Source organism: Urocampus carinirostris, chromosome 6 (genome assembly GCF_059441175.1).
Source record: "Urocampus carinirostris isolate Australia breed hairy pipefish chromosome 6, RoL_Ucar_1.0, whole genome shotgun sequence".
NCBI lineage: Eukaryota > Metazoa > Chordata > Actinopteri > Syngnathiformes > Syngnathidae > Urocampus > Urocampus carinirostris.
Genome location: NC_142354.1, coordinates 29,407,818 through 29,424,523, shown reverse-complemented (window position 1 = coordinate 29,424,523; position 16,706 = coordinate 29,407,818). Strand labels below are relative to the sequence as shown.

Here is a 16,706-nt window from a genome sequence, read left to right as displayed (position 1 = left end):
TATCTATCTATCTATCTATCTATCTATCTATCTATCTATCTATCTATCTATCCATCTAGCATTACGTTGCACACGTTATTAAAGGAGTAAATCATTTTGTTTATAATTCAGGTGCATATTTGTGAACCTTTTACAGTATTGTATGATGAAAAATATTTTTCTCGACTCTCCCCGAGGAAGTCAGCTTTCTTTAATTTTTTTGGGGGTTTGAACAAGATTATTGTCACTAATAACAGAAAACAATCATGACAATCTCAACAGCAATTATTACTGGTTTTAAATGTACATAAAACAGTTTGAGGAATTCCGTAATGGTGTTGCTGCCCTCCTGCGTGGAACCCCAGAATTACATCATCACTTGCTCCCCCATGCATGCGTTTGACGATGACGGGAGTCTTAAGTTAGAAGACGTTATTATACGATGAAACGCCATTTTTATGTCACAGATGATGAGCCCACATTGAATCAGAAGGTGACCTAATGAGAAAGTATCGATTTGGAAGGTGCATAGCTCAGCTTTTACCGCCAGGGGACACCTTCCAAGACATGTGGTCTCTTTTTTCCCCCTTCACTTTTTTGCACAAGTTACACTTAGAACAGTAAGTTATTCCCTTTTCATATTTTTTTGAATTTATATTTGGTTTGAGCATGTGTGTGTGTGTACCAAGGGAAACTCAAGTACTATTGGTGCACTTTTGTTATGGTTACAATGTGTGGGTTGCCACAAATATATATATGAGTGCGTAGATTTATAGATTTTATAGATTGATATAATTCAATAAGTATAAGTATATACAATGAATCATGTTAATGATAAATTCACAACGCCACAATAGAACCAGTTAGCACAAAAAAAAAAGCTAAATTTCAATCAAGAGTCGACCCAATTACTACTTGGCTTGATTTTCATCTAAAACATCTGCCCTGTGAATCTATTTATATATGTGATTAATAGGTTGATTTTACAAATAATTTTGAAAGAATCTATTCTATGTATTTATATACCCAAGCCATATCCCCCAAGGAGGTGGTCAAGAACACACTGACATTCACCTAACATTAATTCCTCTTCCCAACATGACGCTGAACATCAAGCCCACAGCTGTCACAGACCAGACACAGACACAGGACCCAATAGCGCTCGTTTTCTCAGTTTTAATTGAAAAAGAGGGAGAGTGAGGCTTGCTTCCACGATCCGATGGCTGACGGATTAAAGGAGCGAGCGGTGCTGAAGTGGCACTTCCGTGTCTGGCGAGGAGGATCGGAGACAGTTGGGAATAGCAAGTCGTTGGCCGGGACTGGAGATCAAAGGCGGTGTCGAGTTTGTAAACGAGGTCGGTAGCAGGAGGCAGGCAGGTAACGGGGAAAAACGGGTCAGGTAACAGGCAGGCAGAACAGGGCGTAGTCAGGTCCGGAAACAGGTTAGCAACAAAGATCAGGCAGAAAAAAGCAGGGCAGAAACGGAGTCGGACGAAAAGGCTTACTGAGCCGAAGGCAACAGTTCGCATAACGATCTGACGGCTTCCAAGAGGGTTTAAAAAGAGAGCTGTCCGGGCTGTTGGCGCCAATCAAGCCGCCGCAGCTACGCTTAATCAGCAATCATGACAACAGCACAACAAGTTGTTAATTGCTGTGTCATCCAACAATTTATCAGCAGAGGCCCAACAGTATACACTGGTTTACCCCCTCCGTATCATATGGGTCTATCAGTCATTCTTAACTATCCTTCACCATTCACATCTAATCCTTGCACACACTTTTGCATCCATTAAATTAACCAACCTCACATCCAGAGCAGGTTTTACCCCATCCATTCAACCATATTTGGGCCTTCCTCTCATTCTATTTCCCACGCGTCTCCACTACATATCCTTTAGTCAGAAGATCTTCATCCATTCTTTCCATATTTCCAAAAAAATCTCAGAACATGTTCATCAACCCTCTGCGCAAGCTCTCTCACCACTCCATTTCTTCTCCTTACTTCCACATTCCTTAACCTATCCTGTCGTGTCATTCCACACAAACTACACAAACATCTCATTTCAAAGACATTTAACCTATTACGCTCATTTCCTCTAAAACCCCGCACCTCTGAGCCATACATCACTATTGGTACCACCACACCTTCATACAATCCTCGTTTTAAATTCATTTGCACATGTCTACATTTGAACAATCCGTTCAGCACACCTATTGCTTTCCCCCTTTACCCACCTTCTTTTTCACCTAGTCCTCCAAACCACCACCTGAAGAACTGGCTGTGTCAATGATTTCCATGACATAGGATGGCTTTTCATACATATTTGTAAGCAAGATCCATAATGAAGTTTTTGGATGTCATTGATTTTTCATTACTGTTAGAAATTTCCGAGAAAGTCTTGATGACCCATCACTAGTGAACTAGTTTTAGAACCCATCCTTGGGCTACTCAGGTGTTCCTAGGGGGCATTTTGGTGCCCACTGGCATCACTTTGGTGACCGCTGCTGTAGAGTGTGGGTTCATTTTAATATTTCCTTAGCAAGGTTGCTGGATGGGTTAATCGGCTGATTAAAAAAAAAAAGAACCTCGAAGATGGACCAACCAGACCTTATATTTCAGGAATGGCACAAGTAGAAGTAAAGGCACTCTGCAGCGTTCCAACTTCCAATGTGGAGAAGATTAAAACAGCTAAAGCCCTGGTGGAGAAAGCCGTCAAGGTCATGACAAAGTCAAAGTCTTTGTGCAAACTTGACTGTGCTTGATGATTTTCTTTCCTTTCAGGCACAGAAAGTGTTTTCAATCCAAGGGCACTACCCCGTGATCCGCGCCGGCCTAAGGGCCAGGGGCTGGGTAGAACGCTATTTGCCCAACTCGTATTATATGCTGACTCCTTGCGGGAATGACAAAGATGAAGATCTTGGCGGCAATGAAGCAGAAAATAACAAGTGCGATATCGGTCAGTGAGATGACTTATTTCGTATAAATGTTGTATTTTTCATTAAATAACTTTATGCAAAGTTTAACGGTATAAAGAATGCGTTTTACTGGGAAACCCAAAAGAGGAGCAATGTAACTAAAATCAAATATAAAAATGGCATCATGACAACTATAATACATTTTTTTTAAATAATCAGAAAGTGCAAATTGTTAGAATTATAATTGCCTTTATTGTCAATGATATCAATAGTGTATATGTATATATATATATATATATATATATATATATATATATATATATATATATAATATGTTATATGGCGGCGCAGTGGTTAGCGCGTGTGAGGCACAGTTCTGAGGTCATGAGATTAAACCCGCTGTGTGGAGGTTTCATGTTCTCCCCGTGCTTGCGTGTGTTTCCTCGGGGCACTCCGGTGTCCTCCCACATTCCAAAAACATGCATATTAGGTTAATTGGGTGGTCCAAATTGTCCCTAGGTGTGAATCAGCGAGCAAATTGTCTGTCCCTGTGTGCCCTGCGAATGGCTGGCAACCAGTTCAGGGTGTCCCCTGCCCACTCCCGGAAGATAGCTGGGATGGGCTCCAGCACTCCCGCGACCGTACTGAGGATAAGCGGTGCAGATAATGGATGGATATACTGTATATATACATACACATACTTGGTTTTCACAGTTTTGTGAAATAGTATATTTTCTTCACAGTTCCATTTGGCAACAATAAAATGAGAAATAAACCTAAATATGTCACAAGATATGGGCAGCACGGCGGCACAGTGGTTAGCGCTTGTGCGGCACAGTTCATGTCATGGGAACCTGTCGTGGGTTCAAATCCAGCTCCAGACTTTCTGTGCGGAGTTTGTATGTTCTCCCCGTGCTTGCGTGGGTTTTCTCCGGGCACTCCGGTTTCCTCCCACATTCCAAAAACATGCATTTCAGGTTAATTGGGTGGTCCAAATTGTCCCTAGGTGTGAATCAGCGAGCAAATTGTCTGTCCCTGTGTGCCCTGCGAATGGCTGGCAACCAGTTCAGGGTGTCCCCTGCCCACTCCCCGAAGATAGCTGGGATGGGCTCCAGCACTCCCGCGACCGTACTGAGGATAAGCTGTGCAGATAATGGATGGATATATACACACACATACTTGGTTTTCACAGTTTTGTGAAATAGTATATTTTCTTCACAGTTCCATTTGGCAACAATAAAATGAGAAATAAACCTAAATATGTCACAAGATATGTTTTTCACATTTTGTGCATTCATTTAGGGTTGTTATGGCCCTGCGGATGACACTGTCTTTGAGCCTGTTTGTCCTAGTTTTGAGGGACTTTTAGCGTCTACCAAAGGGCAACAGGTCCAAGAGCTGGTGGCCGGGGTGAGAATTGTCTTTTATGATGTGAATGGATGTGCTGCAGGAACACAAGACGGCAATGTCTAGACTGGGGAGAGAGAAGACAATGATCTTTTGGGATGTGTTGGTTGCCCTATGCCAGAATGCTTTCCACTGTGGCTTTGTAGATGGACACCGGCAACATCTGTTCAAGGCAGGGGTCATCAGTAATTGATTTTTGGAAAAAAAATAAATATTTAAGTGCGAAAAAATTAATGTTAATTTTTTCGCGGCAAGGCCAATTAATGGGTATTTATTGGATTTCTAGCCATTAATTGGTAATTTAATGGTATACTAGCCGTGTCAATATGGTCGAACAAACTGGTCCCTCTAATCTTTACTTTTAGTACAAAAAATATCTTCTGAGTTATTGGTGCTCACATCAGCTACCGTCATGTTGGGGCTTGTTTTTATTCATGTGTTAGCTGTACTTGAGAACCTCAGAATCAAACGGAGCGAAATGCGTATGTGCATCCACGACGTACGTGCTTGAGGCAAAACGTGAGCCAATCAACAAGCCCGATTTTGTCCCGACCAATAAAAAGCTGCTTTGCAACCACACTACGTACGTACAGCTACCGTGTTTCCCCGAATATAAGGCCGGCCTTACTTCAAAATCATCGTCAAAAATTGAGGTTTTGAAATAAAAATATGTGCAAAAGTAATAAATTTTCGCTAAAAATTTCTTAGAAAAGCATTGCCGTTGTTAAATAACGTTTATCTACGGTTTTCATAGGTAATATGAGCCTCTTATTTGCAGGAAGGTTGAATTTCATTTCTCATAAAAAGCTGGGCCTTATATTCAGGGTGGGTCTTATAATGGGGGAAACACGGTAGCTTACGCGTATGCATGCACTGTCCCGATTGTGCGTGTATGTGACTTTGACCGCATACGAAATGCTCGCGCGGCGTGAAAATTTGCACGTTTGTTGACGCAATCGACTAACAAAAAACCCGAATATTTTCGCAATTAATGGGTCGCAATAATTGATGATTATTTAAATTTTGCAATAAATGGATTGATGAGTTTAAGCAACCATTCCATTAATTGTTCGCAATTAATGGCATTAATTTTTCACCAATCATTTATTGCTGACCCCTGGTTCAAGGTTATTCTGCTTCAGGACCCTCAGTTCCCCACCAAAGACATGGTGTTGGCAGACCAATAGAGGTCATCAGAGATGTGCACGCCCAAGAGTTTCAGGGAGTGGACTCTCTCCACACTGTCTCCATTTATGATGAGTGCAGCTGGGTTTGTGCCTGTCCTCATGAAGTCAAATATGACTTCCTTGGATTTTGTGGTGTTGAGTATTATTTTATACTTCGAACACCAGGTTGTCAACGTTTCAACCTAGTGCTTGTATGCCTTATCATCCCCATCAGAGACAAGTCCCACCGCCAGCGAACTACACAATCGTGTTTCTCGGGGTGGGTTGTGAACAGTCCAAGATATACTGGGTGAAGAGAATAGGGCCAGCATACTTCCTTGCAGGGATCTGGTGCTCAGCCTCAGGGTGGAAGAGACAATAGTATCGATCTGATCCAAGTACTCGCTCAGTATCGATAATATTGATATTTGGATCGATCATCTCACCCTTAATCCCTTTTCCCACCCACCCTGAAATGTGAGTTAGGCACTGCCAATATCTAGAGTTATGACGTTTTAATAGATTTCATGAAGATGAAACGTTTCTGCATACGACTCCACCTTCAATTTCAATTTCATGCTGAAAATAAAGGAAATTGGTCACCTGGCCGAAAATTCACTGTACCAGAGACAAATGTTGAAGAAGACGACCTGCTGCGGAACCCAGACTCAGAAGAAAGTGAAGAGATTGAGGAAACAGTTGTTTCCGCCAACTGGGACACTGATGCTAAATTCACGCAAGAATGGGAACAACTGTTTGGCCTATTTGATGACAAATCAGACTTTGAAGGACATTTAAAAAAAAAAAAATCATTTTTTTCTGTGTTGTGTTCATAGGTTTTTTTGTCAATCAATTATTTGTATAATGTGCTCATGTATACATGTTTGTTACTTACAATGCTTAGTGTAAGCCGAGAAAAAAATAAACATTTTATTCCGATTTTTAATTAAAACTTAAGGGTTCGTCCTATACTGTGTTTACTCCAATAAATACAGTAATTGATTTCATAGCTCAACTATGCTGATTAGTTAAAGCAAGGTTTGCTGATCATCGTTTTCTGACATCTTTTTAGCAAAAGTCGATTTTGGTGAAGAAGACGACCTTGACAACATGTATAACTTCATGGTGAGAACTCGTTTTGATGGACAAACCTCCCTTTAAATGTCACATTACTTGGTTGAGACTAAAATGTCAAGTTTTCATTTATTGGCTATTGAGAAAGTACGCATCACTATCTGCTGCCACCTTTTTTCTGTCGGCAGTCTCGCCTGGTTCAAAACGAAAAGACGTTTTTCTACTGGAGCTCTCGCTACGATGCCGCCCAGTGTCGCTCCTTTCGGCAGGACCAAATAAGCAACCACTACGCCAAAACTGGGAACTTTACCACTAAGGTCTTCTCTCGTACCTCATCGTTTTCATTTCAGACATCATCTTTCTTTGGATTTATTTTTCCTTGCCATGTCAATAAAACGTAGTTTGTTAGAATCAAACCACGTTGCATCATTTACAGTATTTGCATGTCTTTACATTTTTCTTATGGACTTCATCATTATCAATGAACTGCAAAATAGATTATTTAAAGCTAAAATACGATGTGTTTAGAGTATTGCCTTAGCGATAAATACTACAGAGACAGTGAGGCTATATGGGAAATTAATTTGAGTGGGAAATCATTACCAACTCCTGCTGGACGATTCGGTAACGGGTCATTTTCTCCATACTGTATATGACGCACCCCACCTTTTAACTATCAATGACTTCATTATGTGTTGTGTTGCGGTATAAGGTAGGCCTGTGTTTGAACCTGCGCAACCTTCGATGGTACGACAACGCAGACCCGGATGCTTTTTTTCCGAGATGTTACCGGCTCGGTGCTCAAGACGAAAGGGACGCTTTCATCGGTCTGCTCGCCATTCGACGCCACCGGACTTCGCCTTTGTCTCATCATTTTTTTCTGTGCTGGAAAAAAACCCAGATGATTTCAGAAGGACAGCATGCAGCAGTCTACTGAAGCATGTAGTGGAGACGAGCAACAAGGCCAAAGTGGCGGGGCAAGAGGACAAAGCGGAAGGTGGCGGCATGGCACCAGGTAAGAACAGAAACATTTTACATCCAAAACTCGACTCGATGCGTCTCCTCAGGTAGATGATTTAGTCTTGACCTCATGCAAAAATGGCATTACTCACAGTACCAAATAATCAAAATATTTTCCGCGCGATAGTGGCCTTATTGTTTTACAGATTTCTCATGCGATAATGGCCTTACCAACATGCAGTATGCCACTATTGCATGGAACTTTAAGACAGTTTTCCTCCCTCCCACACATCAAACAAAAATGTGAAAAAACAAATTCAAATGTACCCTCTTTGCACGAGTTTGACGCGCAATAGACTATTTCAAACCAACAACTCTAGAACTAATTTATTAAATATTATAAAATAATCACCTCTCAATACTGCCAAATGCTTCGTCAAGAATGTGCAATATTGACAAGGGATAATTCATTTTTAAAAATTTTCTTATTATTTTTATATTTTTTTTAATATTACCATACGGGCAGCACGGCGGCGCAGTGGTTAGCGCGTGTGCGGCACAGTTCTAAGGTCTTGGGAACCTCCTGTGTGGGTTCAAATCCAGCTACCTGACTTCCTGTGCGGAGTTTGGATGTTCTCCCCGTGCTTGCGTGGGTTTCCTCCGGGCACTCCGGTTTCCTCCCACATTCCAAAGACATGCATTTCAGGTGGATTGGCCGGTCCAAATTGTCCCTAGGTGTGGATGAGCGAGTTGTCTGTCCCTACTGTGCCCTGCGATTGGTTGGCAACCAGTTCAGGGTGTCCCCTGCCCACTGCCCGATGATTGCTGGGATGGGCACCCTCGCGACCCTACTGAGGATAAGCGGTGCAGCTAATGAGATGAGATGAATATTACCATACTTTCTGCACTAACTGTTGTTTTATCTTGTAACTTTTCTTGCGCCATCGTATGAGGTTTTTTTATTTTTGTTGTGCATTTCACGTGTTACAATGACAAAAGATTCTACTCAATTCAATTCCAGTAAGCGCAGGAGTGATCAATACGGCGTTGCAGAGGTGTCAGGAGTATCTGAGTGTGTTAGCCCACAACGATATTGATGTGACTGTCAAAACCTTGCCTTTCGTGGAGGAAAATCAATGGAATACTTTCCTGCAGAAGTACTACTTGGTCGTGCAGTGAGTGCATTTGAAATACATACATATAAGTACTATTTTTCTTAAGACCAGTTAATGTCATTTAGTTAGTTTCAACGTACAGCGATTCCAGTTATCTGTATTTAGCTGTTTCACAAAGCAGTAGTAACTGTATATACTTGCATATAAGCCTTCATCGCATATAAGCCGGGCTCCTTAAACTGCCTTAAAATAGCCATATGCTAAAAGAGTTTCATACCCAAAATATTTATAAAGTGTGTACCTTAACAACGCTCATTATTTTAAGCTCTGCTTCGATGACAGACTCTCGTACACCGTTTATGTCTTTTGCAATGATTTCCTTCTTTGTTACTGTTCAAAAAGAAGAAAAACATACTGTATCACATTAAAATGAGATGTGGTCCCTCTCTGACACAATGGGGACGGGACGATTAATTGAACAGGAAGGAAACATCGGGCGAAAAGGGGAGCAGGAGGACACCGTATTACCCTGTCATTTTGTTTTATGCGTATACAAGCCGAATCCATTATTTCAGTATTGTATATATAGTTCTAAATTTGGCTTGTGTGCGAGTATATACAATATTTAAAGTTTTAGAATTAAATTACTATTTCCCTATTCAAAACACAGAAGTTAATTTTACTCAAATTTTGGTTTTAGCCTTCTGATAAAAATATTTAAAAGTAATATTTAACTTTAAATAGTTTTATTTTACCATATTTTAAACGTGATTTTTTTTAGTATTCATTTTAAGTAGTATTTTCTAGATTCCACCAAACCTTTTTAATATTAACTAGAAAATGGGCTAGAATTTGAGCAAGGAAGATACATATCATTTCATTTTATCATTCTAATGAATATACTTATTTTAAAGATTCCTATTTTTACTTATTAAAAGGTTTAATTTGAGATAAAAATATTTGCCTTTGGGTTTCTTACACTGTATTTACATTTGAACCATTTGAATTGTAAGGATTATTTCAGTTAAAATGTTTTTAAAATAATCATTATGAATTAAAATAAAAATAAACATTAATGTTAGAAATATTATTAACTTTTGTAACGGCGATTGTGAGTTAGATTTTTGGGTGCTAAATAATTTTTCATTTATGACTGTGCCTGTGAGTTTAAACTTTTCAACAAGAATAAGAAAATCGATTTTTATGCGGGCGTACATATTACCCATAATAAACCAATCAACATTTTCAACAAAGTTGATGATTGTTTTTATCAATACTCTTAAATGTATTGGAAACGATCCTTAAGAGCTTTGGACATTGTCCGTAGCTCAAACCTGAAATGTGATACAGTGGTTGTGTTAGATCCTGTTCGTCTGTCTAGATGTGAAATATTTTTCCTTGAATGTGACACCGAAAAAGATAATTTTATCGTGTTTAGTAAAGGTGCATCGATCAGAAGTAGTGCCGATTTTGTGGAACGCTGCCAGGACATGTTAGTCCAATTGAAGGAATTTTGTCCTCAACTAGACATTGATGGAGTCAACAACATCTGGATTATCAAACCAGGGGCCATGTCAAGAGGAAGAGGTGATGAATAAGGCTTTTTTTCCCAACCTAATAATAACAGTAGAACCCTAGGGGTACAGTATTCCCGTCTTATGACGTTTTCACTGTACAGTGTGGAATTCCATGTTTTTTTGGGCCCTCTATGAAAAATTTCTCACTACGCGACATCAACTACAAAGTACTTTGCGTGCCCAAAAACATACCAAATTCAAACCTTCCGTTCTTAGTGCTCACTTGGCTCTAGTGTCTAAGATGCGTGTCTGCTATTGGTCGACATCATATAAAATGCTGGTCTGCTATTGGTTTCCGTCAAGGCATCGTGAAAATATAAATATGCAATTGGGTAAACTACTGCCCACAATGCCCTTCTCTTTCTAAAGATGCCTATCTATTATTGGTGAATGTCTTAAATTAAAGCAAGTAAATTATTTAAGGAAGCAGAAGGTTTCAAATCATTTTTTTATCCGCCGTCTCTTCTTGGACTGTTCACCCACCTGCTACTCTACTTGACCAATTTAAGTCACGTCACACCAAAGGTAGATAGAATTGTTTTTTTCCTTTATACATGTTGATAGGTTAATAGTTTAGTAGACACTCAAAATAAGGAGAGAATAGATCAATGGGTTTTAAACTTGCAAGAATAACTGACCCACGGATGAAAAATTCCAACCTGGTCTAGGAGCCTCCCCCTGAGCCTATTTTTTAAATTAAATTCAGATCTGCCCTAAAGGGTGTGGGAATTAAAACGTGATTGGCGCATAGTCTTAATGAATAGTGCAAAGTAGTCAGGACAAAAACTGTGAGGTATAACAGTCAAAGTAACAAACTGGTATCCTACGCAATCTCCTTTGCAGGCATCCAATATTAAAACACAATACACTTAGCACTTATTTATTTATAACTTGTTTAATCACATGCACTTGTATTACACACAATTTTGTACTTACTATTTATATTATTTGTGTTTTTATTTATTTTTATGGAGGGTACCGGGTGTTGGCAAGCATCAACTAATTACCATAGGTTTTTATATCCCTCATTATGCCAATTTCACTTTGCTTTCAGTACCTTAGTATGTAGTAAAATCCTTTTCTGGGTTTTATTGGATATAATAATCCTGTTTTTCTCTATACAGTATGTATGTACAGCTAATGCCATTGAATTTTCTCTAATCCTTTTATTTTTGGTTCAGGTATTGTTTGCATGAACCGCTTGGATCAGATTTTGGCGTTGGTTGACTCGGACCGAGGTGTAGTAAAAGAAAGCAAGTGGGTAGTTCAGAAGTACCTGGAGCAGCCTCTGTTGATCAACGGAACCAAGTTTGACCTGCGTCAGTGGTTTCTGGTCACGGACTGGAACCCTTTGACCGTTTGGTTCTACAACGAGTGCTACCTGAGGTTCTCCACGCAGCCTTACTCCACAAGAAAACTTGACAGGTAACCCAAGGGACAAACAAAGTTGATCTCTTTAGGTAGAACCCACTAGACCGATTGTGGCACATGCACAGCTGAAATGACACTATCGACCCCTGGGGTTCGGTCCAGTATATATAGGGCAAAGTCTTGATTGCAGTTTAAACTCAATATGTCATACCCAACAGAAAACATTTTGGCGGTAAATCTCCAAATAATCCTTTATGTGGAAGCTCATTAAACAATGCGCATTACCCGTTGCGACATTTTATGATGAAAACCCACAGAACAAACTGTAAACACTAAAATGCCAGCCAAATGCCTAAAGCAATTTGATTTGGTGAGGGGGTGGGGATGGGCAGTTCTATGCACAAGCCCTTTCTTCTCTCTCTGGCCCAGCGCCATCAGGACCAAATGTAAATGAGTAGGTATCATCGTTTGCAGTATTTTATGACATTTTGACAAAAGAACTTCGCTTGCACCTTGTTTTGAAACTATTATTTGGGACAAAAATGACACTCTTCATTAACTGCGGTAGTGAGGCAAATTTTAAGTGGTATATTTATGTCAGACACAGATTCTAGCATTATTATTATGTCATAGATTTTATCAAATCATCAAATGTCACACTGTGAGATTATATGTGTCAAATAATTAGCTTTTGTCTGGAGAGTGGGTTTTGTGGCTTTATTGAATTTTGTCTTTAAATAAATGGTGTGACTTTCTCAAAAATAAAAACAACAACAACAAAAAAGGCAAAATACTTTTTATATCTTAATATTACTTCAAGACTCATAATTGGTAGCCATCAACAGCAAAACAATATCCACATTTAAAGCTACTACAACTACTTGTTTGCAATAGTAGCTTCTGTCCTAACAAAACAAACGTTGGCGTAAAAACTGATTTATTGGTAATGAGTGAAACAGGTTTAGAAAAGTTACCAATAAGTTAGTTTTAGTAACACTTTACTTTTAGAAAATATTGTTTTGTTTTGTTATTAAACAGAGGTGAAAAAAACACACTATCAGTGTTAGCTTCTACGCTATCCTGCCAAGTCCAAACTTAGCTTAAAGACAGCCCATTGGTTTGAGTGACATTTTTTTATAGAAACATTATCGGAAAAAAAAAACATTGAAATTTTTCATGATCCCAGCGGACACTCCTGATAAAAAAAAGAGTTGGTCATCAAAACGGAAAGATTGGACCAATGCACTCAGCAAAACTGCTCAGGTTTGCAGTGCACACTTCATATCAGCCAAGATAAATTAAACATGTACGGTTGTTGCTATAGTGTCCATATTACTTTGTATATTGGAAAAATATCTTGTTTTCTTAGCGTCAGCTAACTGTTAACGTGCAGCCTAAATGCCAGTGGTGACCTTGTCAAAATTGTTTGGGTCAAAAATACGGCTCATTTTGCAAACAATTGTTGGGCATACAATTCAAATAATTTATTAGATACATTTATTTATTCATGTATTTAATGTTTTTTTAAATGAACTGATCTCTAGCCATGAGGGCTACATGCCAACATTAGCTAAAGCTAAAAAAAATATGAAGATACTTTGCTGATATAATAAGTAAGATAGACTCGATAATCATAAACGTTTCGTTTCTCTTACCTGATGTTAAGTGTGCGCCGCAAACCCCGGGATTTTTAATGAGTGCCTCTGTCCAATCTTTTCGCTTTAATGCACAACTTTTTCTTTGATCAGGAATGTCCACTGGGGTTCTGTAAAACTTTAATTTATGATTTCTAATATTTTTTCTCCAATTTTGGCACACACACACTACATGCCGGCAACTAGCAGTGATGCCAGCTTTACTTTCCTCTGTCTCCTGACCAGCGCAAGTATTCTTTTGCCTCCAGGTTTGACTGTTACATCGCACATGACGTAGTCTATGGAAGGGGTATAGTCACAAACCTATCGCTCACTTAGATGGAGCTGACATAATTCTACGCCATCTCGCTGCTATGGGTGTTTGAAAACCTTGCTGAAGACTTTGCAAAAAATTATAAGAAAAATGGTGCTTTCTGATCACAGTGAGTCGCCAAAGTGTGTATTTTTTTCTTGAGCGTTTTCGGTTGCGCTACACAATACAGCAACATCGATTGGTCAAATAAAACTTTTTGGTATCCTGAATTGCAATGCCGCCAATCGTTTCCGCATAAATACGAATTGATGACGAGATTCTCCTTACCTGGCTTGTCTTTGTCAGCTCAGTCCACTTGTGCAACAACGCCATCCAGCGGCACTACCAGCCGTCTACCGAGCGCCACCCCGCAGTACCCAAAGACAACATGTGGTCGAGTTCCGACTTCAAGGTCTTCCTGGAACAGCAAGGCCGCGAGTCCCAATGGGAAATGTCGGTGGTACCGGGCATGCAGCAGGCCGTGGTTCACGTCTTGCAGACGGCGCAGGACAAGGTGGAGCATCGCAAGGCCAGCTTTGAGTTGTACGGTGCTGATTTCATGCTAGGAAACGACTTGAGGCCTTGGCTTCTGGAGGTCAACGTCAACCCTACCATGGCCTGCACCAGTGTGGTTACTTCTCGCCTTTGCCCCTCCGTGCAGCTGGACACGCTGAAGGTAGTTCTGGACCGGCGGTTAAACCCCGGGGCCAATCTCGGAGGCTTCAGGTTGATCTACAGACAGGTGACAGACGCTCCAGTTTACTAAATCCATTTGAAAGGGTTGAAACCACATAGATGGTATTTTTTTCTACATGCACGGTATTAACAGGTACCCCTCATTTTTATTAAAAATCGCTTTTTTCCTCCAAAATGTAGAAAAAAGTAGCGACCTGTAGTCTGAAACTTGCAGTAAATACAAATTTCTCTGCCATTAAAACAGATTCCAGTTACTTCACCTTTTTGCAATGTTTGTCTCCAGTGAGCTTGCCATAGTCTGCATGTTTCATCTGGCAGTGCCTCTTGAATTTTTTTCCAAAAAGAAACAGTCCCATGGCAAATTTTGGTGAAAAAATTACTCAAATTTCCACTTGTCCTGGAAGCGGCGGCCCTAATAGTCAACTTTCCTTTTTCTATTTACAATCGCCATTTTGAAAATGGGTTGGCCAAAAATTATCTCAAAAAGCAAAAGGCAAGGTGGCCCAAGGGCTACTGGTATCATATGGTAAAATAAAAAACAAAATTCTTATCAACTTATTTTATACTGCTGTCAACGTTACTGTCGGGCCACAAATTGTTAATTTTATAACAGAGGCCACTGGCCAGTAAAAATTTGATCACGGGCCAAAACTACAAAAATTACTGTAAACCAAATGCTCTCTCTGGCCACTAGAAGGCAATGTTGAGTTTGTATAGCGTGGTGAGTTGGTTCAGGTGTACAACTGCATTCACTCAACTTTTAAAATAAACCAGTAAATACATTCAATGCCAAACATGAAAACCTTTTTTCCTCAATGTCTGTGAATATATCAAGTCAAGTCAAGTCACATTTATTTGTATAGCCCTTAATCATAAGATGTGTCAATGGACTGCACAGATTACAATTACACCATTCCCTGATCTTAAACCAACATGCGGGCAAGAGAAAACTCAAAAACTCAGCACAGGGAAAATAAGAAACCTTTAGAAAATTCATCACAAATGGTAATCCGTCTATGTGTTGTGATTAGAAAAGATCCGTAATTCTGATTTGTAGGGTAAGTTATGAATGTTGGCTGAGTGATAAAGCATACAACCAGTTCAGGGTGTCCCCCGTCCACTGCTTGAAGATAGCTGGGCTCCAGCAACCCCGTGACCCTACTGAGGATAAGCGGTGCAGATAATGGATGGATAGATGATAAAGCACAATACTGGAAAAAAAAACTAATAATTTACATTATTTTACTGATCCGGCCCGCCTGAGAACTGAGAGCCACACTTGGTTTAACATCCCTTCTTAAAGCTGTTGTACATAATTGTTCGTCTTTCGTGTAAATTCACTTAATTCAGGTGGTTAACTAACAGAAAAACACAAATATCAAGAGAGTACTGAAAAATCACATTCTCAAGCAATTTGATTTCTTCTCCTTTCAGGCTTTAGTCGAACCTCCTCAGTTTATCGGCGTCAACCTGCTGGTAGAAGGAAGCCAAATCAAGAAACCCAAACCCACCAAGCGCAGACCAGGACCGCCTCCTTCCCGGCCTCGCTTGACCCAGTCGGCTCGCTTCCACGTTTCTTCTGTGAGCGAATCGTTGAGCAAACGTTTGGTCAAGTCCTGCGACAAAACCCAAGAAGAAACCGACAAGAGACAGGAACCCGCCGCCATTTATAACGTCACCGTGCCCTTACCGCAACGAGCTTTAGAGGGCGACAGAGAAACCGGGGGGACGACCCAACAACATAGTCGTGGAAGTAACGGCGGAACTCAGCTCACCCAACGAGGGGTACCCTCTTCACGTACCGCCTGCCCTCAACGCCCACCCACGAGCAATGTTCCAAATGTTCGCAAAAAAACCAAACCCACCCAGGGAGCCCACTTGTGGAAGTCCTTCCTACCGGGAAATTTCGCCGAGCCTCGCTATCAACCGTCGGTGTGGGCCGCTTGTTTGCGTCGGGATCAACTCAACTTGTTACGATTGGCGGGTAAGCAGCAAAACGCGCTGACTGGAGTTCCCAAACCTTCCATGGAGACTTTTCTTATTGAGTCCAGCTACCGGCAACACAAACAGCGTTATATGCAAAACATGTGCAAGTTTAAATGAGTGTGCATGCCCTGCCCCTCAACAACATGTTGAAACTGTCAAGTTTTAGTAGACATTAAAAATAAGGAGAGAAGACAACAATGGATTTTTGCATTTGACTGACAGGAATGGCAAATGAGGGATTCAAATCAAGGCTCTGAGCGTTACTCCCACCCACCATTTTTTCTTTTCTTTTGGCAGATTAGTAAATACTATATTCCAAATCACTAACTGTATGATCATCACTATTTTGAATGGTGACATTTTTGGAAAAGACGTGAAGTAAACAACTTGGAGGATAGAGGGAAAAATGGAGCCTCTGAAAACGGCGTCAGGTGTTCAGGGACATTCCACTGTTGGCGTTCTATGAAATAAAATGAAATGATCTGCATTTATATAGCACTTTTCAAGTCAAT

General features: G+C 40.3%; 1 protein-coding gene across 1 annotated transcript; it reads left to right on the top strand.

The window, feature by feature from the left end:
* The first annotated feature begins 451 nt into the window (after positions 1 to 451).
* On the top strand, positions 452 to 16,685 carry LOC148364529 (tubulin monoglycylase TTLL3-like). The gene is made up of 12 exons (XM_088338671.1): positions 452 to 599; positions 2,600 to 2,697; positions 2,762 to 2,936; positions 6,541 to 6,593; positions 6,731 to 6,859; positions 7,255 to 7,369; positions 7,444 to 7,557; positions 8,524 to 8,677; positions 10,056 to 10,204; positions 11,376 to 11,619; positions 13,819 to 14,254; positions 15,643 to 16,685. The coding sequence occupies exons 2-12, from the start codon at positions 2,602 to 2,604 to the stop codon at positions 16,309 to 16,311; spliced, it is 2,334 nt and encodes a 777-aa protein (XP_088194797.1). The 5' UTR covers positions 452 to 599; positions 2,600 to 2,601; the 3' UTR covers positions 16,312 to 16,685.
* The last annotated feature ends 21 nt before the right edge of the window (positions 16,686 to 16,706 follow it).

Bases quoted from the DNA above. Each gene is read 5' to 3' on its own strand.
- LOC148364529 (XM_088338671.1), top strand. From the start codon at position 2,602: ATGGCACAAGTAGAAGTAAAGGCACTCTGCAGCGTTCCAACTTCCAAT. The intron at 6,594-6,730 runs GTGAGAACTCGT...TTCTGTCGGCAG, and splicing joins ACAACATGTATAACTTCATG to TCTCGCCTGGTTCAAAACGA. The intron at 7,558-8,523 runs GTAAGAACAGAA...ATTCAATTCCAG, and splicing joins AGGTGGCGGCATGGCACCAG to TAAGCGCAGGAGTGATCAAT.